General features: G+C 42.7%; 3 protein-coding genes and 1 long non-coding RNA gene across 6 annotated transcripts in view; 3 read left to right on the top strand and 1 right to left on the bottom strand.

Annotated features, from left to right (window-relative positions):
- The first annotated feature begins 175 nt into the window (after positions 1–175).
- Positions 176–1576, top strand: LOC108238320 (ciliogenesis associated TTC17 interacting protein). The gene is made up of 4 exons (XM_017420322.3): positions 176–493; positions 1015–1200; positions 1296–1351; positions 1475–1576. Exons 1-4 carry the CDS (start codon positions 397–399, stop codon positions 1574–1576), a joined length of 441 nt encoding a protein of 146 aa, XP_017275811.2. The 5' UTR covers positions 176–396.
- A 2557-nt stretch (positions 1577–4133) lies between these two features.
- On the top strand, positions 4134–15505 carry casp8 (caspase 8, apoptosis-related cysteine peptidase). The gene is made up of 12 exons (XM_017420319.3): positions 4134–4334; positions 5638–5805; positions 5927–6102; positions 8121–8226; positions 8419–8548; positions 11671–11723; positions 11817–11850; positions 11943–11980; positions 12081–12186; positions 12309–12436; positions 13558–13928; positions 15055–15505. The coding sequence occupies exons 2-12, from the start codon at positions 5698–5700 to the stop codon at positions 15188–15190; spliced, it is 1386 nt and encodes a 461-aa protein (XP_017275808.1). The 5' UTR covers positions 4134–4334; positions 5638–5697; the 3' UTR covers positions 15191–15505.
- A 6-nt stretch (positions 15506–15511) lies between these two features.
- On the bottom strand, positions 15512–18260 carry LOC112450646. 2 transcript variants are annotated; one of them, XR_003039325.2, is made up of 2 exons: positions 16842–18260; positions 15512–15888 (listed from the first exon to the last, which is right to left on the bottom strand). It is a non-coding gene; the product is annotated as an uncharacterized LOC112450646 (long non-coding RNA). The 2 variants fall into 2 exon arrangements; XR_003039326.2 differs by having other exon boundaries at positions 16846–18260.
- Positions 18261–19283: 1023 nt separating this feature from the next.
- tmbim1a (transmembrane BAX inhibitor motif containing 1a) overlaps positions 19284–26019 on the top strand; it is a 10319-nt gene continuing 3583 nt past the window's right edge. Inside the window, exons 1-3 of one of the 2 annotated variants that reach the window (XM_017420313.3) lie at positions 19284–19475; positions 25113–25466; positions 25577–25644. In XM_017420313.3, coding sequence (XP_017275802.1) covers positions 25118–25466; positions 25577–25644 — 417 coding nt within the window. In that variant the 5' untranslated portion in view covers positions 19284–19475; positions 25113–25117. Of the gene's footprint in view, positions 19599–25112; positions 25467–25576; positions 25645–26019 lie in introns of both variants that reach the window. The other variant, XM_017420314.3, reaches the window with a different exon arrangement.

Here is a 26019-nt window from a genome sequence, read left to right as displayed (position 1 = left end):
TAAATACTTATAACTCCTTCGCATCTTTTATTGCCATTGTTTTAGTCAGTTCTGAGATTTCGTTTTCCCTCTGGATTTCTGGCAGCTTTCCATTTAATGAGTAAAAATGTGTATTTTTGCAGTCGTCCACGAGGGGTACGTGAAGTACACACGTCGCTGCGCACTGACGTCAGCCTTTACGGTATTGCTGCGTCGTCGCCCTGACAACCCGGATCCGTTAGTCTGAGAAGAAGCTACTCAGAGGGAAAACAGCTCAAAGTTGCTGCTCAGGAAAATAATTACAAGCTTTTTTAAAAAAATAATTTAATAATACAATAAACAATTAACGTGTTTCGGCGACAAAGGGATTTGTTTTAGTTCCGGGAGAATCCGCGACAACTGAAAATTAGCGTAAATATGGAGGCCGCGCTGGACGGAGCCGGAAGTGGAAAAAATAAACATGGAGAGGAGCCGGAAGCGTCTGAAGAAGCCATCACATTTCTGTCCTCCATTGGTGAGCTGACTGTATATATTAGCAGCCAAACGCTGTATGTCAGTGAACTAAAGTCTTACACAACTTTCAATAGTTTGCTTTTTCTACCCTAATGTTTGTCATGTACAGCACATAAATTAGAATAAATATTGTTTATTTCATTGGTTTATTGGCTCATACAATAATTTTTGTGGTCAGATGTTATGACAACACATTCATGCGCAAAACAGACTCAACATATGAGATCAGACCCACATAAAGTACATCTAAAAGTCAGTATAAAGAGAGAGAGATGTACAGGATTTACTCCGTGTGGTTCAGTTAACTGGAAGGCCACACATTAATTATTTTCTAAGTCATTCAGTGAAGGAAGATTAATAAATAGGTATTTTGTAAAGGGTGTGTGGAAAGACATGCCAGAAACTTCATCTGAGCTGGCAGATTTTTTGGGGTGGTGGCAGGTTGCATAAAAGAGTTTTTAATTTATTCCTTGAATCACGCTTGTGTCTTGTGTCCAACCTGTGCCCTTCCACTTCTGCCAGAGCCCGCAGAGCTGCAGAGGTGTGTGTTCGCGGAGTCACTGGTGACCGTGTCGGAGAGCGGCAGGGACCTGGGGGACCTGAGCGTGACTGTGGAGTTCGCCTGCAGAGCTCAGCAGCCCTGCGTGCTGCTGCATGCTCAAAGCCACGGCGTCACTGACGGCTGCCCCTGCGGGACGGCGGTGACCGGTGAGGCCAAGATGACCCCTGCTGTTTTGCATTTACAGATATGCTCATTGCAAACCTCTTCATGTCTTTTGTTCTGCCATTCTTGACCGAATTAGCCTACCTAAGTGTTGAACTGGAAGTGCTGGAGGAGGACTACCATGAGTATGTCAAGGTGAGTCGTTGCGCCGCTTAATCTCATTTTAATTCACCTGAATCAACAGTTTTGGTGAGAAATCACCCTGCCCTCCACAAACCACCCAGATTTACATGTTTTAATGTAGCAATACTCTTCCAGCTTGAGGCCCACAGTGTGGACAAGAGGTGTCACATGGTGCAGTGTGATGGACAAATGGTGATCAATATGGTTACCACTGTGGTGGAGGTAAGACACAGTTAGCAGAACAGCTGCCTCACTCATCATCCCATATTTGGGATGCCAACAAACCTTGTGGAGTTACTGCAGGTGTGTGTGTGTGTGTAAAGGAAAAGACAAAAGAGAGCATCTCTTATCCCATGTCTGCCCTGAGAGGGCTGGTCACTGAGGGCTCCAGCCTGCTGTTAATGCGTCTGATCGCTTTGAGGAAGAAGGTTCCCGAGAACATGACCTTCGTCTCTTTGGACCGGCAGCTGCGCATCAACCACTCCACTTTTGTAAGCAGTTATGGCTGCGTACGTCTTTCCAGGACCGTCACTGACAACATGAATAATAAACCTTCAGCTACTTTTCTGGTTTGTGGTCAGAGCGAGCTGGGTGTGAAGCAGCTGGAGGCTGGAGATGAGACCCTGGAGGCGTTTGGGGTGCAGAGGACTGTTAACTCCGTGGAGGGCAGCCCGGCTACCTGGCAGTGCTACTTCCTCCATGACGGGTGAGTCATGACTACAGCCTTGAGGGATTTTCCACATGTTGAGCAAATGTTAGTTATTTTGTGGACTATGCATTATTCTGAATGTTTCAGTGCTTACAGCTTCTGACTCACAAAATAACAGCAGTATAGACTTGCAGCCATAAAGAGTTTTTTTGGTTGAGTTACTAAAAAAATTGCTAATAAGTCTTTTAAAGAGGACCATAATAACACCGCAAACAACTATTACCCTGTTTTTATCCACATATGACTACATTTTAATCTTGTAAAAATTATGACAAAAATAACCTTCAATCAACCTTTTAAAAATTAAATTTGATTTCTCTAGATAAGACCCCCTACTTGGTGTGTCACGACCACAAGTGGGGTCCCCAAAGTTTGGGAGCCACCGCCTTAAAACTCCGCATCACTGGTTAGGGCAACTAAAATACTTAATAGTAGTTTTAATTTAATTGTGTAAATCAATTGAAAGTTTGGTCTTTAAAATCTTGCCAAAGTTAAGTGTGTGTAGGACTTTGTAATAGAAAAAAAACCTCCCCAGCTGTTTATTTGGATTTTCTCCATGCGTTTATGCATGACACTGTATATTCTCATCTTGACTGATGTTTTTTTTCACTGACCTGATTGTAAAACCACTGACAGAAGTGACATTAGAGGTGTGTTGTGTGGGGAGGTGGTTAGAGCACCCACACAACACACCTCTCATTGACTCCAATGAGTCAGAGGTTTGACGCTGAAACCAATCATTGCCTCTACAGGATGATTTATTCAGGTTAGCTTGGTAGTTAGATGTAGTAGAGTGCTGTATGAATGTGTGTGTGGATGGGTAAATGAGGGCAGATTGTGTTGTAAAGCGCTTTGAGTGGCCTGGTTGGCTGGAAAGGTGCTACATAAATACAGACCATTTACTTTAATAATTTTATTTTCTCTGTCATCAGGCGCTTGGCCAGCAGAGTACAGCTGGGATCGCCGGTCACCACCAAGCTTCTGCAGCTGCCACCAAAAACAGAGAAGGGTAAATATTACCTCAGAGACGCGAGGAGGTTTCCCTCAAATCAAAGTCACTGATGATGTTTGTATGTTTGGTTTAGAGAAGATCCCTCTTGAGTGGAACGAAGACATGCAGACACGATCTGAATTCTTGGACAGAAAGGTGACCCCACGATAGATAAAACTGTTTAGTCAGACCACACACAGCGGGGTGTCCAGCCCTGGTCCTGGAGGGCCACTATCCTGCATGTTTTAGATGTTTCTCTGCTCTTCAGCAGGTTTTCAGTCTGCAGAAGCCTGTTAATCACTCAGTCATTCAGATCAGGTGAGTCAAAGCAGAGAAACAACTAAAACATGGAGGACAGTGGCCCTCCAGGACCAGCATTGGACACCGCTGACATACAGAATACCTAGTTTCCTCCAGAAAATGTTACTCTAATGTCTCGTTGTGGCAGGAGGAACTAACGGCAGACCACGCGTCGTACCTGAAAGAGCACCCAGAGGTCCGAGACCTCCTGTCTGACTTCATGCAGTTCCTGCTGCTGAGAAAACCGGACGACGTCTTTCAGTCTGCAAGAGAGTACTTTTGTTCTTTTGCCTCCCGCCGTCCTCCAGAATCAAACGTGAAAGTTCCGTCATCTTGAAAAACCCTCCAAGCAGCACATCGCCCTGCCCTGAAACCTGTCATTTCATAAGTAATTTTATCCCCTTTTAATGAGCACATGGTTTATTTGTGCAAGATATCTAACACATTAAGGAGTAATTTTGTAACTTGAGATTTAGAAATTTTATTTACTTTTATTTATTTTTTTCTTCAGAAAACTTCAAGGAAATAAATAGTTTGTTTTAAACAGCAGTGTTGGGAAGCTTCATTCATTTCCGAAAACTAAAGTTTCATGTCTGGGCAAAGTACACTGATACCGGAAAAAAAACGGTTCCTTCAAAATAAAAGTTTCCACGATAAAAAAAAATCCACTAACTCTTCAGAGTACTAAACCGTGGGGGTCTGGTGTGTGAACGAGTCCTGCATATCATCACATCAAAACCCAATTACTTGGAATAGTCCTATAAAATCTAAACTTTGCGTATTTTCAGCTTTTACTGAGGCGGGACGAAACTGTTTCATCACTTCCGCAAAGAGCGAAACCGAAGAAGCGGGCGAGCTTCGACAGAAAGGCAGATTACGTCAACTAAACGCTGAATTTATGAATGTTTTTACTCTCGGAAAGAATTACAGGACTGAACAGCAACAGAAGAGACACTTCTCCGTGTTTTGAGCTGGGTTTTTTTTTCTTCTGACGGGTGAGTCGTCAGTCTGTAAGAACATCGTAATTTTAATTTATTTTAACTTTTCTCACCGTAGTTTTCTCTGCTGACACGACGTGACACCTTAACAAGTCAGTGGAAACTATCCAGATGTTTTAGTCTTTTTAGTCTTATTCAGTCATAGTTAATAACGTTTTCGGAAGTTATTTCTTTTTTTTTTTCTTCAACATTACAAACATTTATCTGCCAGGGGTATGTTGGTATTTGAGGAAGTTAGGGTTTTTTTCAGTGACGTCACCGAGGTGTGAACTTTTAGACGGGAAATTAAAAAAACTACACAACAAACTACCTGATGTAACATAAAATATATAATGTGGACCATGGGTTAGTTTTGAACATGTAAATATAATGGCTGTGGTAAATCTAATTTAAAACAAACTATTTCATACAGAGGTGACTCCTTTCTGTTCATTCAGTGTTTTTTAATTAAAAACTATAACTTCACCTTGTTTTTCACATGTATTAGGTCAAGTTATTCATGCAGAAATATGAATTATCATTAAGATTTATTTTATAGGATTTAAAACAAACCGCTCATTGACTAAAGGGGACCAAAAAAGCTAAAAATCAAAAGAAAATGACAAGAGAATGCAGTGAAAAGGAAATTAAACTTGAGCAGACTCTGGTCTGAGCCACATTAATGCAAACCAGACGCTTGACGTCTTCCTGCGGTGGTTTGATCGTCCAGTTTGGACATGCATATTTGCTCTAAATCAGTGGTGTCCAGTCCTGGTCCTGGAGGGACACTATCCTGCATGTTTTAGATGTTTTCTCTGCTCTTTAGCAGGTCTTCAAGAAGAAGTTTGTTAATCACTCAGTCATTCAGATCAGGGAAACATCTAAAACATGCAGGATAGTGTCCCTCCAGGACCAGGACTGGACACCACTGGTCTACGGAGTTAAACAGATTACTGACAAACTTAAATTTAATCTCCTTGGATTTAAAATTTAAAGGGGGCTTAATCTGTCAGAGGTTAGAAACTTTAAAAAAATTACCACCTTGAGTTTGACACATGTGCACGCCAGGATCTGGGTCATTAAAAATGAGTTGCTCAGAAACTATGATGACTGGAGGGGGTGGGGGGTAATTTGTTTAGTTGCATTATGATAATAAGTACATTAACTGAGGTTCAGCCACCTCAAAGTGTTTTGTTTTGGTTTTACTTGCCATTTTGTGTCTTTAACTTCCCTGTTTGTGACATGTGTACCTTTTTAAATGACCTAAAAAGCGGCTGCCTCTGGTTATAATGCTCTCTCTCGTGTTCTTCCTGTCTGCCAGCTTTAACCTGAGCGCTGAGAGCTGAACACTACGAGTGTGCCGGTGGCGGCTGGCAGGAGGATGGACCTGCTGCTGTTGTCGAAAATCGACGAGGGGCTGGTGTCCTCTGAGGTGGCGGAGCTTTGCTTCCTGTGTAGTGACATGGTCAACAGGAAGCGCCTGGAGGGGGTGAGAACCACGGCATTGTGTTGCAGGAAGCAGACCGACCGTGCGCCGTTCTCTCCAGCACATCTGTTCCAGACAGGCTTTCTTCTTAAAGTGAGTTTGTTTCTCGGTCGTCCTCGTACAGATCACAGATGCAAAGAAGCTGTTTGAGAGACTCGATGAGAGAGGTCTGCTGGAGAACCCTTCTTTCCTCTCTCAGTTGCTCCACACGATCCATCGAGCAGATCTCCGCCAGCTGCTGAGCGCTGACGGCGGACAACAGGGGGAAACGGATGCTAACCCTATCCTGTCTGAGTACAGGTAAAAAAAGGCAAAACACTGGCTGTAACGGGATGTTTTGGACATTTTGAAAATAAATGTCACGGACATATAATATCTTGTTGTTGATATCAGCCTCCGTTTGGAGTTTAATTCTGACAGGACTGATGAGCTAACGACTAATCCAGACGCTTCGAATTTCCACGACCCTAAAACGGCTTCGCGGGAACGTTATTGTAAAGATCTTTACATCTCCAGCAGTTTCACATGACATGCTTTTTTACATCGAATACTACGGTTCGTTGAAAGCCCAGAACAGCCTTCAGTTTTGAATTACGCTGGTATTTGGGCAGAATTATTTTTGATTAACCTGCAGGAAGTTCCCCGGGCTGCACAGGAAGTGCAACAGTATGCTGCTGCTGTCACTATGGTTACAGTTCACCAGAAAGTTATGTGTAAATAATGGTGTAGTGCAAAACTGACAGTGGTGGGAAGGTTTATAAAACAGTGTTGACGTGAATCACTGTAAAATGTTTTAAGATTTGCTCATCAGTTCAGTCAGAATTAAACTATTTTTTTTTTCTAAACTGAGGTCATTCAAAACGCTATCCACACCAGGTAAGATATCAATTGTTCGCAGTCTTTTAACAGAACTAGTTTCTGGGTGTAATTTTGGATCACGAACTTTGTCGGAAACCCCAAGATGGCTAAAACCATAGGGATATTGGAAAAAAAAAACAAGGCATGTCTTGAACAATAAATCTGTGCACACTCTTTATTCCACCCTGTTACTGCCACATTTAGGTTATTGTGTTGAAGTTTGGGGGGAATACATACAAAAGCTATCTGCAAAACATATGCACAATGCAAAAAAGAGCAATAAGGATGGTTAAAATTTATTTAGAAATAGAGAAAGAAGGCCTGACCTGAGAGGAACATGTACATGGGCCGCTCTCCTGCATGTTTTAGATGTTCTTGCTTTAAAACACCTGGTTTAAATGGATGACTTGTTGCCAGGCTCCTGGAGAACTTGATGATTTGGTGAGGAGGTGATTAAACCATCTGAACCAGCAGGAAAACTTAAAACGTCCAGGATGGCGGCCCTGGAGGCCTGGAATTTGACACCCCTGGCTTAGATGAAGAGGTTAAGCGAAGTAAAAAATGTTTTACGATTCAAGAGAAAATTTAAGGAGTACAAAATTAACGTGTATAAAAACGAAAGACACAAAATGACGTTATTCCAACTATTAATTTGTTAATCCGTGTGTATTCATATTAAGTTTTGATCTGTCGGTGATACGAGAGTAAATTTGTATCTGCAGGTATATTGTTGTTGCTATGCATGTCTGTGTTTACAGTTATATATGCATGTATGGCTACTTATGTATTTATTGAATCACCATTTTGATTCAGAATTTGTGTGTAAACTTAGGGACAGGACTGGATGCGCCATGGCTTCTTCCTGCTCCCTTTTCGAACACTTTTGTTTCGATTCCAGAATATTTTAGTGGAAATATTTACGTTTTTATTCATGTTTTTTTTTTGTTTTGTTTTGTTTTGTTGAAATTGTAACTGTTCAAAATGAAATAAAGAAAAAGAAAACATCCACTTCAGCTGTAGCTGACAGTAGTAGTTGACTTTAAGTTGAGGCAGAACCAGGTTAAATTGAACCTAAAAGTGAAAGTTTTGTAGACGTCTATCGAAGTCAGATTTATTTATGGCGTTCGTTTTGGTGCTGAATGTCACATTCATAAATGACGTGGCTGTGTCACTTCACAGCGTTCACATGTTGCTCCTTATAACTACTTCATCGTGTGACTGACCGTCTTTATAGCCCTCACAGAGTTCTCACTATATAAATGTCTCAATAGACATCACGTTTACTTGCCTACACAGCAGGTAACAGAATGCCAGTCATGTGATCAAAGCACATGTTGGGGCATTATTAATCTCAGGAATAGACACGCATACTGAGAACTGCCCACTTGCATTATTCTGGACTATTATTACCAGGTCTGATCTGGTCTGGTTTAACTTTTTTTTTGTTTTCTCACTTTCAGGGTGATGCTGTACAAAGTACACGAGAACATCACTAACGAGAATCTGGGAAAGATGAAATATCTGCTGACGTACAAGCTGGGCAAAAACCCCTTGGAGAAGTGCATCGTAAGAACACACATGCACACACACCTTACACATCAGATTGCCGCAGTTCTAAAGACGTGGGAAATAATGACATTGTAGCCCCACTCGTTGCGTACAAAAACCTCTCCACCAGAATTGATTACAAGATTTCTTCTGCACCTCCACAGCCATTGCAATAAAAAAAACAAAAACTCTTCTCTCTGCTAATTACAGACAGCTTTGGATGTATTTGCTGAAATGGAGAGGATGGGAGAAATATCAAAAACGAACGTGAACAATCTCCACAAGATTCTGCTCGAGTTTGATCAACAGCTGGCGGTGACCGTGCAAAACTACATGGACGGTATGATGTAGTGCGTTATTTCAAACAGGTCCTGGAAAAGTCTTAGATTCTGGACCACCCCCCCCCCCCCTACGTTGAATAAAGTCACCATCAAAGCACTAGAACGCTCTGGACCGCACAGAAACGACGGCATATCTGCAGATAATACCAAATATTCTGTTCTGAAGGCATCTTTTTATTCTGTTCTGTTCCCTTTTTACAATCAATCACCTTTTTGGGGACTTTCGCATCTTCTGTTTGAGTCACGCTGTCTTTGGGTTCACTCAGGTCTCATTTGCATCCGCATGGGGCTTTTTCAGTTGTCACTACTCGCCGCTGAGTTTCCTGTAAGAACATCTGTATCTGTCACAATCAGGTTCTTTCTTTTATTCTGTCTTTACTATTGTTTTTATGATTTATATATATTTCTGTCTGATTAATTATATATTGCTGTGCATTCAGTAATTGCTAGAAGTGTAGAATAAGCTTAAACTCCCTCCAGTCATGATATATTCCAGTGTTTCATGCCTTTCACAGACTGTATTAGGCCTACTAACACTATTACATATGAAAAGTTCATTTTAACCACTACAAATCCAACCTTTGTAACAAATAAGTGACTTAGGTTTCAAGGCAAGCTATGTAATCATCTATGAAATCCTAATCACCCTGTCTTTAATGTAATTCATTGTGTGCGAAAGAAAACAACCTCTAAATACGTAAAGCTGGTTTGATGGGCTTTCTGAGTGTTCTCCTCCTGTTCTGGCAGTGGCTCTTGGTGTCGTTGTGGGACATCCTCCGTCCCTGTTTTTTTTTTTTTTTTTAGAATGGAGTTAACTCTCCTCTTGTTTCCTCTTGTGCGCACTACATTAAACAAACCTCCCTTCGTCTCGTATGGTCCATTGCTTAAACTAACTTTAAATGTTTTCACCTGGGCTGGTTTCAGCCTCTGTCAAACACTTCAATGTATAGTCATTGGGGCACAATGTCAGGGTGGAAAGGTACCAGCAATGACCTGTCTCAAATGAAAAGGATTTGCTGTTTAACCATTGCCCATGCTGCTGCTAAAGTGACATAAACACTGTTTACAGACTGATTGGATCTTATTGCTTCCAGTTATATCATGCATCACAGATCATCTAAATGGTAAATGACTTGCACTTGTGTAGTGCTTTATCTAGTCCAAGGACTCCAAAGTGCTTCACGCATTCAGTCATTCACCCATTCATTCACACACCGATGGTGGTGAGCTACATCATAGCCACAGCTGCCCTGGGTCGGGCTGACAGAAGTGAGGCTGTCATCACACCGGTGCCACCGAGCCCTCTGACCACCACCAGTAGGCAAGGCAGGTGAAGTGTCTCACCCAAAGACACAACGGCTGAGACTGATGGAGCGGGGGTTCGGTTACAGGACTAAGCTCTACCTCCTGAGCCACTGCTGCCCTTAGATTAGGATCACGATCAGATCATGGTTTGTGCATGAAAGAGGAAATTATTTGTCATTATTTCACATTTTGTCAATCATTCCAATAGCTTCAATCTGAAAATAATTTCATAGTATCTCCAACAATCTATAAATTACACTTGTCTGTGGTTCTCACCAGTATCTGTTCTCGAGGCAATAGTTTAAAAATGAACAACGTTAAATAGTAAAAATGTTTTAGTATAAACTAAGTATGACAAGAACTTAGTTTATACTAAAACATTTTTAGTATAAACATTTTGACTTTAAATAAGGGGTTACAGAAGTATGACAAGGACTTCTGTTTGAAGTCAAAATGTTTTAATCGCAACAAAAGGGTCACAACATTCTGACGACCGGGACGACGAAATGGGCTTAAAAAAGGATGAAAAATAAGAAAATGGCTGTTGAACAGTTATTAAATATGGCTTCAAATTTTTGGTGATATCTAAAACATCAGTGCCAAAAACCCACAAGAAAAACACTTAAGTGTTTTCTAAATAGACATATTTTACAGCCCAAACAGCAGCACAATAGTTCAATTAAATCAATTAAAAAATTATTTTGATATTAAACTAATGTTTAAACTAAAATGTGAATTTAAAATAATAAACTTAGCTCTTTAAATATTCAGAAAACAACTCGCAAAAACTGCAGCTTATTCTGTTGTTTTGATGTCAAAACATTACTGATCAATATACATTTTAAAGGAAATAATTTTTAACAATAGACATTTGAATTGTTCAGTTTGTTTGTTTTAGTTATTAATACAGTCACCCCCCCGACCCCAATCCAAAAATAAATGACTCTCACCCCACATCTCACACTTTGGCATCAAGTCAACTAAAGAGCAAACAGCTGCTGGCTGTTCCAGTGCATCCTGGGATTTGTAGTTTGAGGGGACAGTGTGCCGTACGCCTGCAGTCAGCCATGTTTGAAATATGATCTTGCAGATTAGATTAGTTCTGATATACTTCAGACACACACTCCTTGGTTTAACTGTGAGTGAGCACCCACTTTTTTTAGAGCCAACGATTGGATTTGGAGAGCTGAGCTCAAACAGGGAAAGATGGCTCTGGTTATCTTTACGGACCTACCCAGTCTTCCAAGTCAGCTTGTCCTCTCGAGGATAAAAAGAAGTCTGGAGTCGTCCATTTTCTCTCCTGGTTGCTGCGCTTGCCAGTTCTTTGTGGTGGGATAAATGGTCCGGGTCCAGACCAGTCTTAGCTTCAGAACCAGATCCAAAGCACTGATCAAAGATAGGAAAGAAAGATCCACTGATTGTCACACACCTGAGTGTGCGAAATTTGTTCTCCGCATTTGACCCATCCCCTGAGGGAGTGGTGAGCAGCAGCGGTGCCGCGCTCGGGAATCAGTCGTCATAAAAGTAAATCAAAGTCTTTAAAGCATTCTGGAGCCAAATAAGGGATGCTGAGTCTGACACAGTGAGTTTATTGACAGGTAAATCGACTGTTCTGCACACCCACTCACCGCTCTTTTCTTTTCTGACCGGTCTTCTGAGATCATCTTCTACGTGTGTTGGAAACGAGGGTTTTCCACGGGTCTGAGGGGAGAGGATGGGAGGTGGTGGTGGGCTAATCACAGATTTGGAAGCTCGTTGTGTCTGTAGATAAAAGCAGAAGGGCGGATCGTTTACCATTTGTCACCACTCTTTGCAGCGGTCCAGCGTCAACAGACTACGCCTCCGGCCGGCACGCCAGCAAATCCACAGGTGTGTGTCTGTGTGTGTGTATGTGTGTGATTTTGAGGAGTTAATCCTTCAGCGAGTCACCTCACTGACCCAATGACTGTTTTCTCCCCACAGAGGCCCAACAACACCCCTCAGTCTCAGCCAAGGAGTAAGTTTCCCCTCTTCCAACGCTTCTCGTAGGAATTTGTGTAAAATGTATAACTATTTGCAGCGTGAGTCCGTAATTCTTTCTGTTTTTAGATTGTGGAAGAAGTGTTTCCTTTGATTCGTCTAATGAGGTGATCTACCTGCAGACTCTGTCGCCGCTCCTCGAGTCACTGTTTCCTTTTAATCAGGTCGTGGCTTTTCTTATGTGGCTGTGCTTCTGCCCCCCGTTAGGAGTACTACAGCCTGACCCGTACGCCTCGCGGCTCCTGCGTGATCTTTAACAACAAGCACTTCAGGGGGAAGCTGCAAGATCGGGCGGGAACTGAGAAGGATGCAAGTATGTGTTTGTTTAACAGCTGTGTGAGCGGATTTGTTGAGTCACAAGTGAACGCTGCTCACAAAATATATGAAGTAATCAACCGATGCGTTTCGGCTCGCCCTTTTCTCTTTGTCACACAGATGCTTTAAGCACGCTGTTCGATCGCTTTGGCTTTAGAATCGAAACGTACCACGATCTGAGCGCAGACAAACTTCAACGTACACTAGCAGCCCTGGCCTTGAGGGATTTTTCAAGCGACGACGCTTTGGTGAGCTGCGTCTGCAGATTCCTCTGTATTATTTATCAGTTACACATATTCCACATATCAAAAAAACATTTGACCTATTATTACTCATCACATCTATTAGCTTTAATCAGTTGACCCTTTTCACAGGAGCTGGATGATGGGTAAACTCATTCCTTTGTAGTCTCGACTTAAACGCAGCTGACAGCAAAAAAAATCCATATTGGTGTCGAGTTTTGAACTCTTTTTATGGTTACCATGAACCGCAATGAAATGTTTGAGCTTAGAGTTGATTTAAGATGGCAGCAATCCACTTTAGTACCGTCTCCGTTGGACTAACCATTTAATGTGTCCAAAGTAGATCTTAATTTATCGGTTTCCCTCTGAACTTTATGTTTTCCTCCACGAAGGAGGTAATGTTTTCAGTAGCGTCCGTTTGTTACTTAAATTACCAAATGACCAAATTTTGGTGGCGATCTGGATCACGATCCGCATCGTTCAGTGGTGTCAGTGACCCTGTGGCGTTGGCGGATGTTTTGCTCTCTCCGAGTACTCCTGGTTTATAACTAAACATACAGAATCTCTTGTATTATTAAATGGTTCCAAATGTCTTTTCTGTACCAGGCAGAGAGGTACAGCTCCCTTTTTTCAGTCGACCACAGCCTTCTTCAACATTGTCATCAGGGACGAAGTGTCGGCTACAAACATAAGCCCAGCCTGTTTTCACTTTGACTTTTTCCCGCCTCTTATCGTCGTGTTGGACGTGTCCATTTACGTCTTGGTGCTGCAGTCGTCTGTTTTTTTTAAACTGAGCTCTGATGTTTTGATTGTATATCCCACCGCAGTGATTTCTGAACATTTTGCCTCCTGGCAGCCATTTCTGGGTCTATAGTTGCTTCGCTTTCAATATCATCGGTATCAGCTAAGTTTTAATATCAACTACTGCTTCACATGTACTGCGATGCAATAGTTCTCATCTAGTTGAAAAAAAATGTCACTTTGAAGACTTTTTGCAGCATGGTTCACCTCCAAGTTTCTTTGATTAGTTGTAATTATTCACACTGAAGCACAGTTTGTTAAAATACACACGTTGGTAAACATGAGTGGATATTTTATTGAGTTAAATTAAAATATGTGTCTGTAAGGTTATATGCATCCTTTCCCACGGAGAGAAGGGCTGCGTCTTTGGCTCCGACGAGAGGAAAGTGTCCCTCCAAGACCTGACCTCGCCCTTCACCAGTGACCGAGCCCCCACCTTGGAGGGCAAACCCAAAGTCTTCTTCGTTCAAGCGTGTCAAAACGACCTCCAGGAGGACGGGCAGGAGGACATCCAGGAGGACGCGCAGACCCCCTTCCAGTGCAGCTCTGCTGCAGAGCAGGGCAGCTCGTTTCACGTAGAAGCAGACTTTTTGATCGGCATGGCCACCGTGCAGAACTCCCCGTCCTTCCGGCACAGACAGGAGGGCTCCATCTACATCCAGCAGCTGTGCAAGCAGCTGACCAAATCAGCTGAAAGGTGAGGCAGACCCTCTAAACAAAGCAAAAGAATTTTCTTTTATAATGTGAACCCATTGTTTTCACCTAAAAAGTGACTAATCATATGTTGTATAAGATTCAAACAAATCAGTGGATAAAATATCCCAAACTTAATGAATGTTGGCAAATATGAACAAGAAGAAGAATAGCTAAAAAACGGATCCCATCAGAGCCGCAGTGGCCAAAATACAGCTTCCTGTTTATTGTAAATGTCATTCTAAAATGATGAAAACAAAAGTGAGGTAGGAGAAACCCCAGATTTGTTAGATCACACCCACATATGTTAAAAATTCAGACTTTTTTGTTTTTAATTTCTATTTTATTCGCACAGTTCCACTGTTCTCTCTGTTTTTAGCATCAAAGAAATTATTGGCCTTAAATTTGGGGATTTTTGTTCCATAAACAGTCAGACAGGTTTCTGCTGACCATCCTCAGTTAGGATCTATATTGTGTGGGATGAAGGTACATTTTTTTGCTATTTGCAGTAACATGTAAACATATAAATATAAGGAAAAAGAAATCTTTAGCACCTGTGAACGCTTCTACTCATGGTGTATTCATCTGGTAATTAGAAACAGTTTGGATTAACTCCTTGTCACGCCATGTTTTAAGTCTAACCCTGAAAAAAAAAACAATTTCTAAGACAACTGGGACTAAATTTGTAGGAATGACTTTGAGGACGAGTGCTCAGAGCTATACCAGGCCCGTTTTTTTTTGTTTGTTTTTCTGTAGTTAAAGCATTTTGTTCACATGCTTGAGACTTATTCGGTAAAGCTTGACTGAGAAGGAAATCCTTTTTCATGTTGAGCTTTATTGTTAAACGAGCATGTGGGTTTGTAATACTGGACCAGGACTGGAAACTGAAGTGATCTTCCAGGAAGCCTGAGGATACATGAAATGATTTCACAGTGGAGTAAATTATAATATAATAATAATATCTGGATCAGACTCTCATTCCGAAAGAAAAACTCACCAGCTAAAGCTGACCCTGAGCAAAAGAAAAACACTTTTATCCACTACAATGTTTAATTGACAGGTTTTGTTCAGTTTCTCCATCTGGACGTTAGGACCTCCTGTATGATTTGCTGTCGCCGTTCTCGTTGCAGCCCGGAGAGAGACGACATACTGGGCGTCCTGACCCGCGTGAACAAGGAGGTCGGCAAAGGAGAGTACGCAAAAAAGAAGCAAATGCCCGAGCCCAGATACACACTCACCAAGAAGCTCGCCTTCAGATTCCCGTGAGCCGCTGAGGAACAACGTTTTACAAGTTTCGTCATTTTCAACTCACAGAAAATAGATTCAAGTTTACAGTGTGTCTGTGTGTGTGTGTTGGTACTGATGAGCGGATGAATTTAAAATTTACTTTGATTTTTTTGGACTGGAGACCTGTCCAGGTGTCTCAGACACCAGAAAGGAGAAAGCAGGTTTAAAAAGAAGAGTGAAAAGATTATTTTTAATGCAAATCTAAGGAATTGCACTGAATGTAATTGAATTATGCTACATAAATTTTGAAACGATACTCTTTATCGACAAATAAAGAATGTGATTTTTTTCTGACTGCTGGAGTGGAGGAGCAGGCGTACGACGTTCCCCGAACCTGTTAAAAATGATTCGGAAACTGATTTGCAGAGAAAATCAACGTTCGTGTTGTTCTCCTTTTTGGGGTGAGCACGTAGGAGGGAAGTTTGAAAAAGAAAGAAATGTTTCAACTGAAATCAAATAAGTGAATACTTCCTGTTTGTGTGAGTTAAATCTAAAAGACCTTATTAAAAAATGAGGGAGCAGACGCAAGAAAATTGCTGAAACTCGTGCGACGTGCAGCTTCCCTGAGTAACCTGAGCCGGTCGAAGGGGAGCTCAGCGCCTGCTTCTCTCTGGCACCGAGTCACTCGAGAACTGAACAGCCCCGGACACAGGAAGGGAAGGTAATAGATTTAAAAACTGGTAAAAGAGAAGACAACATGTTTAGGTTTTAAAATTAAAGCATATAAAACAGAGAAGCAAATCTGCAATTTCTTGCACATTAAGGACTGGTGACAAATATTATTTTGGAGGTTTTTCAGTAAAAGTTTGGGGCCAAAACTTGAGAAGATCCTCGTTTGGCCTGAGGATGGCATTGTAGCTCCACGTGTAAAACAAGGTTTAATTTCATTTCTTTTTTCATATAAAACCAGGAGTTTATGACACGTTTTCTGTCAGGAAAATACCAAACTGCTCTTCCTGTTGGTCTGCTTTAAACTCCCCTGCGTCCACCTTAATTTACCGCATGGTTTGATTTCTGAAGCCCAGATCGACCACTCCACATGTGAGTCTAGACGTTATAGAGCCAGGGCATTTTCACAACAAGCCGCAGAGAGTGTTAGCATTATTAGCCTTTCCTGTGCATTATGGGTCATTTTGATCAAAGCTGTGACCAACCTTTGGGCACTATTGTGACAAAATAATGGGCTAAAACTTACAGCTAAAGCTTCGAACACCAAAACAAAGCAGTCTGTTTGTGTTCGCAGTTAAAAGAACTCTGTAAATTACTGTGTGTTGTAAAACTGATAGGAGTGTAAAGGTGCAGACAACTAAAACTGAATTCCTTAAAGATGGCTGCCATCTGCTTCGGCCTTGACTACACTCGGACTCCTCGCTCATCAGTCCTGTTTGGGATTAAACTCTGTTTAGCTCATTCAAGAAACTACACACACGTAACAAGTGACATTACCGGAGCTGGTTGGGAATGTCAGACTTTCCAAGTGAGAAATCCAACCTTTTTTTTTTTGGGGGGGGGGGGGGGTACAAATGTTGTTTGTACTCCAACATTTGAGTACAAACAGGACGCAGCAAAACTTGGTAACTATAGATTCCGCCGAAATCCGAACATTCAAACACTGCGCCGACATGTTTACCTACGGCTGAACGCTGCGTGTGACTGACATCTGAGGTCCAAACGGAAAATGCTTGTTTCTGCAGCTGTCCCACTTTTTCATGTGCCAGTCAGGCCGCTTTGGCATCTCTAAGGCCAGAGATCTCCAACTTTCAGGGTTCGGCTTCTGGGTACAAATGGAATGCCCCGTTAATTATTTGTCTTCCCCACAGAACCCCGCTTCAAACACAGCTGAACTATCTCTAAAGAGATAAAAAAGAAAACATCCACTTGCCTTATTGTCGGGCAAATTGGTTCGAATTACATGAAGGGTGTTTTCTGCTACTTTGTAGGATAATAGAGGCTGCTGTCAGAGAGAGGATAAGAGCTGTTTAAAAACGCAGGAGGAGGTGATGTTCCAAGGAAGAGCGCCTAATGCACAGCTTGTACAGAGCCTATAAAAAAAGTATTCACCCCCCTTGGATGTTTCATCCTTTTATTGCTGTTAGAAATCAATCGTGGGCATCGCCTGACTGTCCTCGGTCTGCTCAGAGAAAAGATTGGACAGTACAAGTCAGGGCGTGGACACAAAGGGATTCCCAGGGCTCTGAGCGTTAACAGGAGCTCTGTTCAATCCATCATGACGTGGGAGGAATACGGGGCGTGTGTAAATAATGCTGAATGCTGCGAGACATAGGGGAACGGAGCGGAAGGTTTGTCAGTGCCAGAGACACTAGCAGGCTCGATGAGCTTATTGAGACCTCGGGCTCCATCATCAGCTGCAGGCGGGACACGTTTGAAGCTGGACAAACTGATGTCCATCGTGGACAATCCCAATCACACTAAAAAAAAAAAAAAAACAGCAGAGCAGCTTCTAAAACCGGCTGATCCACCGCCGCACTGACCGCTGTCAGAAGGACTTCGCTCCCGATCTTACATTTTGTCTCAGCCTTTTGGGGATCAGTAAAGTCCATCTATCTAAATCTGGGACAATCTGAAGGCTTTCCGCACAAGAACTGTGCTGGAGCTCGGTGTGTCCATCTGAGCTCCTTCAGAGCCTCAGGGGTCTCGGTGGTCTCAGTCTCTGGAGATTTACACGTCTCATGTTCCTTTCACGTCCTCATGGACTTAACAGGATACCTGGGGATGTTCTGAGCCTTTAAACCCTTTTTTATGTCCATCCCGACTTGTGCTTCTTAATAAACTCTTCCGAGCTGAATGGGAACACTTTAAAGGGGGGTGAATATTTATGATGTTTTATTTTGATAGAACTGGGATTACCTCATAGAGACCTGGTTCCACTTTGACACTGAAGAGGGTTCCACTGCATCCAGTTAGTCAAAAAGGTCACTTTATATTTATGATATATTCACTGATTTATAGTCGCCCTAATAGCCTAAAACACACGTGTCAAAGTTGAGGCCCGCGGGCCAGATCTGGCCCTTGTTAACATTTTATCTGTCCCCCAAGATAACATTTAAACATTATTAGATCTGGTCCTACAGTCTGGGACAGATCGAGTCTCCATCGCTTCTCGTTTTGTTTAGGGAAGTCTTCCTCAGACAGGTACTTTAAAGGCAAGAACATGAAGTTTTATTTGATTTCGACGTGAAAAAGGACGACAGAGCATCAAGCAGGGCCGATCAAACTCCTGTTGATAAACTCACAGCCAAAAAACAACATCAGATATCTGGCTTTAATGTGTGTCGTCTTCTTCTGTATTATTTTCTTGTTTCAAAGATAAACTAAATTCTGTTGAACATGTAACTGGGAGAAAATAACCGATGTTTCTATGATGTGACGAATTACATCTAAAACCAGGTTAGTTTGTTTTCAATAAATATTCATCTAGATTGGCCTTTGGCTCGGACCAAGGTTTTTATTTTAGTCCCCCTGTAGGTGTGTGTAGGTGTGTATAGTTGTGTGGATGTGTGTGTAGTTGTTTGTATGTGTGTGTAGTTGTGTGTAATCTGTGTGTAGTAGTGTGTAGTTGTTTGTAGTTATGTGTAGTCATATGTATTTGTGTGTAGTTGTCTGTATGTGTGTAGTTGTGTGTAGAATTGTGTCTAGGTGTGTTTAGTCGTGTGTAAGGGTAGTTGAGTAGTAGTGTGTAGTTGTGTGTAGTCGTATGTATTTTTGTGTAGTAGTGTGTAGGTGTGTGTAGTTGTCTGTAGAATTGTGTCTAGGTGTGTGTAGTTGTGTGTAGTAGTGTGTATGTGTATGTAGTTGTGTGTAAGTGTGTGTAGGCTTGTAAAAGTGTGTGTTGTTGTGTTTAGTTGTGTGCAGCTCATACAGTCTCTCTCTGAGTGTGTGTAAGTGTGTGTAGTCTTGTATAAGTGTGTTGTTGTGTACATACAGTCTCTCTCTCTCTCTCTGAGTGTGTGTAGTGTTGTATAGGTGTGTGTAGTTGTGTGCAGCTCATACAGTCTCTCTCTCTCTGGGTGTGTGTGGTGGATTCCTCGGGACTCCACCCTACCCGCTGCTCTCCGCCGCTTCCAGGAAAAAAAAAAAAAAAAGCGCCTCGCGTTTAGTTTCCTGCTGCTCCCCGCCGAAGCCCGTCCGAGCCGAGCCGAGCCGAACCAGAACCTCCCACCCTAACTCCCAGAAGGACCTGTTCTCCTCGCCGGGACCAGCAGAGACCCCGTCAGAGAGGGGTGGAGGGACACCTCGTAGTTCGGTGAGTTTTCAGCCCTTCGTCGCGTCGTGGACACAAAACGCGGCGAAGTCTTTTTTTTTTTTTCCCCGGGCTCCACGAACAGGTCGGACTCTCCGGACGGACTCGGACCTGTGGCAGGACTCGGTAAATGTGTTGTTTTTCTGGGTGGGGTGTTTTTCTGAGCAGGGCGGAGGGGGGAGGGGGGGTTCAGGCCCTGCAGGAAAGTGCTCCCTGACAGTCCGTGAAGTGGCCCCTGAGCTCTGAGACAGCGAGGTCCATACATGAGCTGAGAGCTGGACATTGTCCCTCCGTGGGTCCGAGCTGTCCTCCCTGCAGCTGCAGCAGGGGGGACAGCTGTGGTTTTGGCCCACAGCACCGTGGAAGCTTAGCAGGCCTCACAGATGGAGTTTTATTTGTTTCACAGGGCTAAGTTTGAAATGTTGTGTGAGGAGGAAAGTTGACTTTTTTTTGGCTCTGTGCAAAAAGAGACCAGAAGCCCTCCAGGTTTCATTTGTTTTTGGACAAAACACTTGTCTGTTTAGTGTCAGAAAAGGTCAAATCATCCAAATGCTCACGTTTGATTCGCCTAAATATAAAAATGCTTTTCATAAACAGGAAGTTGCACTCACGAGAGCGAAACTGTGTCATGGAAAAGGGGCCAAATCTGAAAGGATCGTGGTGAAATGCAGACACAAAGATGGCAGTCAGGTGGGCCCCCCGGGGTGGAAATGTCCACAGCTGGTGGTAAACTACAGCCCCTAGGATCAGACCATTTCTGACCCCTTTGTCTGCTCATCGCTGTAAGCATCACAGTTCAGAGCAGAGACGCTTCACAGGGTTTAATCCAGCCTAGTTTATTGGGTCAGGACCTGTTTTATGTCAATCAGTGACAGGAATCTCATGATGGGACGAGTACAAACTACTTTACTGCGCTTGTGATTGTGAAGCGACCTGTTTTTGTGTGTTGCCATGACTTCATGTCTTACAGCGGTGACTCAGAGCCACATGATGACTTGGAGCTGTGGTTATCGTAGAAGCGATTGACGCAGAATCAACAAGTTTTGTTCTCCCGCATCCCGCTTCCGTGTCCGAACCCCTGCAGGGTGGCGCTGCTTCGACCCCGCTCCAATCTGAGCCTGCCGACCTGTCCCCCCCTGTGACTGAGAGGGGAGGCTCGTCTTCCGCCGCTGGTCGGGTTACGCCGCTCTTCCAGCGACTGCTTTCTGTCCCGAGCTGTGAACGCGTGACGTAATGACAGCCAGAGGTGGAGTCGGCTCTTGAATTCCTCCGCTCTGTGTTTATTTCCCCGAAAAAAGCTCCAGTAAAGAATGAAGCCCTGCTGCTTTTTAAAAGATCTGAACGAGGATGCTCTTGAGAAACACGAGTGTTTCCTTTTTAATGTGTTTTTTAGAGGGTAAAAGCTATAATAATTCATAATTGATTCATTTTCTTTGTGAAGCAGTGAACGTTCCACATCTTTAAGTCCTTCGCCGCAGCCTTTATGTGAGTGGGTTTTTCATTTTTATTAGATATTTCCTTGGGAGGTTCATACAGGGTCTGTAGTGGTTCTCAGGAACCACATTGTTAATCCAGTCCACATGTTCCTGTAGAACTGGTAGAAACCCAGACGTGTTGAGGAGAAATACGTCTTGAATACGTCCAGAACTGCACAGCTGCAGCCGGCCTAGAACCAGACGGCGTCTTGGTTTTGTTTTTCCAAAATGAATTGGACTTTTTTCTGTTTTTGCTCGTGTCCAACTCGAGGCCCGTGGGCCACATCCGGCCCTTGTTAACATTTTATCTGGCCCCCCCAAGGTAACATTTAAATATTATTAGATCTGGCCCTCTGGTCTGGGACAGATCGAGTCTCCATCGCTTCTCATCTTGTTCAGTGAATCTTCCTCAGACAGTTACTTTGGAGGCAAGAAAATTAAAGCTGAACTGAAATCAAATCCTCAAAAAATTGACATTTCATGGATGTTGTTTAGTCTAATACATCCACACAACATTGCAGCGACCCATTTCATGATCTAAAAATGAAATAAACTGTTTTTAGGACAATCACACCAGTATGAACCCAAACCGACGGCTGGATCTCCAGAATCAGATGAAAACTCATCAGATTCAGATTCTGATGATCACCAGGACCATCATGGCCGACAAAACAATACGGTGCATAACGACTGAGTGGGAACTTGAATCGGTGAGAACCGATTACCCCCCAGATCGTTGTCATGACATCAGCACACGACACTGCAAGTTAACATAAAGAGCAGGAGAGAGCTAACGTTGCTAACTACAAGCTAACCCAATGCTAACTTGAAAACAACATGACCATGCTTCAGAGTAGCATTTATAAACTCTCACACCAGAGTAAACTAATCAACAGCAGGTTTGTTTAATCACATGGATTGTTTATATTTTTTCCTCAGGCTGTCGGCCTGTAAGCAGCTCAGACCTTTTAATGACAGTGTGTTCACGTCATGTTTGAAGGGAAACTTCCTGTTTCTCCTCTTTATCTCTGGAGATGTCCTCCTCTCCGTTTGCCTTTGCCTTTCTTCTCGAGTTCTGATAGTAATTCCCACATCAGAGTTTAAGGATCCAAATCTGAGGAAGGTTTTTTTCTCTTTCGGGCACCCAGAAAAGGAAACTCCGGTGGTATTTTCTGGCCAGTTCGAACAATTAATTCCAACGAACTGAACTACATTGTACCATTATTCACTCACTGATGAATGGCTGAACCTCAGCTGCTCAGCGGACGTCAGACTTATGGGGTGGTCACAGAAAAAAGACAAAAATACTCGAGTGGTTTCTTCAATATTCAGAATTCCAAAAACAAAGTATTTTTAATTAAAAATTTCTACAAAAACATATTTATGCCTATGTTTTCACTGATATTGGCTTCAAAACAGGTTTCAGTTCAGCTTTAAGTTTTATTTCTCAGTAATCTTTGATTTCAACGTGAAAAAGGATTACAGAGCATCAATCAGGGCCGATCAAACTCTTCTTGATAAACTCACAGCCAAGAAACGACATCAGATATTTGGCTTTAATGTATGTCGTCTTTTTCTGTATTATCTTCTTGTTTCAAAGTTAAACATTAGCAGCTGTGTGATCAGATTTTTGTTGATGGTTTTTTAGTTGTTTTAATGGAGTAAAACTCATAAGAAGACAAGAAAAGATGACGTGTTGATCTATATTTGTTTATTCATTAAAGTGTGTTTGCTCTTAATTCTGTTGAACATGTAACTGGGAGAAAATAACCGGTGTTTCTATATGAATGATGTGACGAATTACATCTAAAACCAGGTTAGTTTGTGTGATTTCAACAAATATTGGCCTAGATTGTCTCTTGGCTCGGGCCAAGTTTTTAATTTTGTCCCCCTTGTGTAGCTGACTTTGACAGCCCTGGTTTAAACAGTGTTACAGTGATGATGGTATTCATTCACTCACGTGGACACAACAGGAACAGGACTGGCAAAACATTTTATGCTTAACTAAAAATCTTTTTTATTACCTGACTCGTTGCTGTCACTTCACCGCCATGAAGGGCAAGTGATCATGTCTGTGATGATCATATCTCATGAACCACTACTTTATTGAAATGTCTTCAACATGTATAACTAACTAACCTCTGAAGTCAGCCAGATTTAAGATGGTTACCACAGCTAAAGCAGCTTAAACACTGGTGTCAGTTTTATAGCTTCTGAGCTGTTTTGTGCACCAACAGATCTCCTGACGTCTTAGTTTATAATTTTGTCACGTCAGGCAGCTGGCGATATTTATTACATCAAGGAAAGATTCTTTTTTTTCTGATCCCTGAATTTGCTTAGGAAATCTAGAAACACAAAGCTGTTAGTTTCTCAAGCTGAGGATTTTCAGTAGTTTCTGAAATTTGTTTAGTAAATATTGTGGATATCTTTTTTTTCCCTCTTCTCCACAGTGCTGCCTGCAATAGCAAAAAACATGACCTTTAAACACCTTTAAAAAGTTGGAACAGGGCCAAAAAAAGGCTGTAAAAGTTATTGGTACAAATAAGAAACATGCAACTAATTAGATTAACTGACAGCAGGTCAGTAAAAGAACTGGGTATGAAAAAAGCATTTTAGAGAGTCTGAATCAGGCAGAAGTTCACCAGACTGAGACAAACTGAGCCTAAAAACAGTGGAACGGTTTCAGAATAATGTTCATCAATGTAAAATTGGGAAGACTTTGAATGTCCCATCATCTACAGCTCATAACATCATCAAAAGATTTCAAGAATCAGGAAAAATCTCTGAGCTCAAATGACTCTTTGGACATCACTACATGAACTCAGGAACACTTCCACAAACCACTATCTGTAAACCCAGTTCACCGTACCATCCTCTAACGCTGCTTAAAGCTCTATCATTAAAAGAAGAAGCCATATATAAACATCATCCAGAAACACTGCCATCTTCTTTGAGCCAAAACTCATTTGAAATGGAGGAAAGGTGAGAAACTGTTCTGTGGTCAGACAAATCAAAATCTGAAATTCTTTTTGGAAACCACGTCCCCCATGCTGAAGAAGAGGGGGACCATCCAGCCCATTATCAGTGCCAAATTAAAAAACCTGCCTTAATGCCTATTGCATGAGCAGCTTACACATCTGAAAAGGCTCCATCGATGCAGAAAAGTATAAACAGGTTTTAGACCAACATCTGCTCCCATCCAGCAACGAAGAACCAGGACCGTAGAACAGATTGAATCCTCCATCAGACAAGAATGGGTCAACATTTTCCTCTAAAACCTCCAGCAGCTGCTCTCCTCAGTTACTAGATGTTTACAGCTGTTGTTAAAAGAAGAGAGGATGACTCACAGAGGGAAACATGGACCTGTTCCAGCTTTTGTTTTAGACTCGTTGCTGCCGTCACATTCAAAACTATCTCATTATTTAAAAAAGAAAATGGTACAATTTCACAGTTAAAACAGCGCAGTGAATAAAATACGGGTTTATGGGGTTTGTAAGTTAATGCATTCTGTTTTTATTTACATGTTACGCAACGTCCCATTTTGGGGGTGGGGGTGGTCGTACATCTGCAGCTGATTGGCTGCCACAGCAAGCACAGGAACGGCTGCAATTCTTGTCGGTTTCACGGATACTCGGCAGAAATTTGTTGTGGTAGTCGCTGAGTCATCTCCAACGCGTGGCGCTAACAGATTGCACAAGATTAACTGTTGCAGTCGGCTCTGTTTGTCCGTCAGCAAAATAATCTCGTGATGGATTTCAAGGAAACCTGCAGGAAGTAATCATGGGATGTGCATCTACGGGTAAAGTGTCATTCCCAGCAGGTACCCTGAGTGCTAACCCAACACGACGTCACACATGACGTCATTTTTGAGGTTTGACTCAATTCCCAGCAGACGATCTTAGTTTCAAACTCTGGCATGAAAGACTGTGGGCAATATGCATTCCTTCAGTGAATGTTAAGCTTTTAATTATGTTAAAGTTTTAGTTTGGCAGTTTTCAAGTCGCATAAACTTTATTAACATTCAGGAAACAATCAGGATTTGATCACTTTGTTTTTTCCCCCGGTGAGATGTCTTTATCCTCCCGTCAGAGTTGTAATCTAACACTGGAATGATTCTCCTGCGGTAATCTAATGCTTTAATTTTCTCTTACTTCGCTCCTCCCAGGCGTCATGTCCAGGTCAGATTACCCTCCAGGGTACGATGAGTCCCACGGCCCGCTGTACCCACCTCAGGGTGGGGGCTACCCACCACCGCCTGCCTATGGCTTCCCCTCCTACGGCGGTCCCCAGCCAGGCCACCCGTCTGCTCCGTACCCATCTGGGCCAAACGCACCTCTGTACCCAGGCCAGCCAGGGGGGTATCCTCCTGGACCTTACCCAGGCCAGCCAGGCGGGTATCCTCCAGGACCCTACCCGGGACAGCCCCACCCCGCCGGGCCTCAGGGTGGCGGCTACCCACCCCCTCCTCCCATGCCTCCTGTCATCCCACCCACCATCCCATCAGATGTCCTGAGCTCAGGTAGGAGGTCGTTTTAAATCGTGCGTCTCATAAAACGTCTACCTTTTTAACGCCGTCATCACCGGTTTCCATCATTTCTGATCACATCTCTGTTCACCCCGAAAACACAGGAGACGAGTTTGCGGCCCACGGCAGCAACTGGGATGACCTGAGCATCCGGCACACCTTCATCAGGAAGGTAACCCCCCCCCCCCTCAGACGGTCCTTTTCAGCACCTGTATGAAAGATGGACCATTAACTACTGTTTGCTTTTTATTGTGTCATTTTTCAGTCGCTTCACAGAAACATATAAATTATGGAAAAACTTCAGCCTTCAGCTCAGCTTGTGCTTTGTTCTACTTTCCCCCTGTTGAACTATACAGTCATCAAAACATTAGATATCTGATCCAAATTAAATTTAATTTCTGGTCTTTACGGTGTGTTTCTTCTTGCATATCCGATGCCTGTATGTGGACGTATTTTAAACACACTCACATTTGATTGATTGGACTCCAGTTCGTCTGCTGTCATCAGAATTCCTGGAACAGTTTTCTTTACTTATTAACAAGCCCCC

The sequence above is a fragment of the Kryptolebias marmoratus genome, linkage group LG20 (assembly GCF_001649575.2).
Source record: "Kryptolebias marmoratus isolate JLee-2015 linkage group LG20, ASM164957v2, whole genome shotgun sequence".
Taxonomy (NCBI): Eukaryota; Metazoa; Chordata; class Actinopteri; order Cyprinodontiformes; family Rivulidae; genus Kryptolebias; species Kryptolebias marmoratus.
This window is presented reverse-complemented; position numbering and strand designations above follow the sequence as displayed.

What these genes read in the sequence shown, in the direction of transcription:
- casp8 (XM_017420319.3), top strand. Translation starts at nt 5,698, where the DNA reads ATGGACCTGCTGCTGTTGTCGAAAATCGACGAGGGGCTGGTGTCCTCT. An exon ending in CGTGCAAAACTACATGGACG is followed by an intron (nt 8,549 to 11,670) that starts GTATGATGTAGT and finishes CACTCTTTGCAG; the next exon opens with CGGTCCAGCGTCAACAGACT. An exon ending in TTTCAAGCGACGACGCTTTG is followed by an intron (nt 12,437 to 13,557) that starts GTGAGCTGCGTC and finishes TGTGTCTGTAAG; the next exon opens with GTTATATGCATCCTTTCCCA.
- LOC108238320 (XM_017420322.3), top strand. Translation starts at nt 397, where the DNA reads ATGGAGGCCGCGCTGGACGGAGCCGGAAGTGGAAAAAATAAACATGGA. An exon ending in CACATTTCTGTCCTCCATTG is followed by an intron (nt 494 to 1,014) that starts GTGAGCTGACTG and finishes CACTTCTGCCAG; the next exon opens with AGCCCGCAGAGCTGCAGAGG. An exon ending in ACTACCATGAGTATGTCAAG is followed by an intron (nt 1,352 to 1,474) that starts GTGAGTCGTTGC and finishes ATACTCTTCCAG; the next exon opens with CTTGAGGCCCACAGTGTGGA.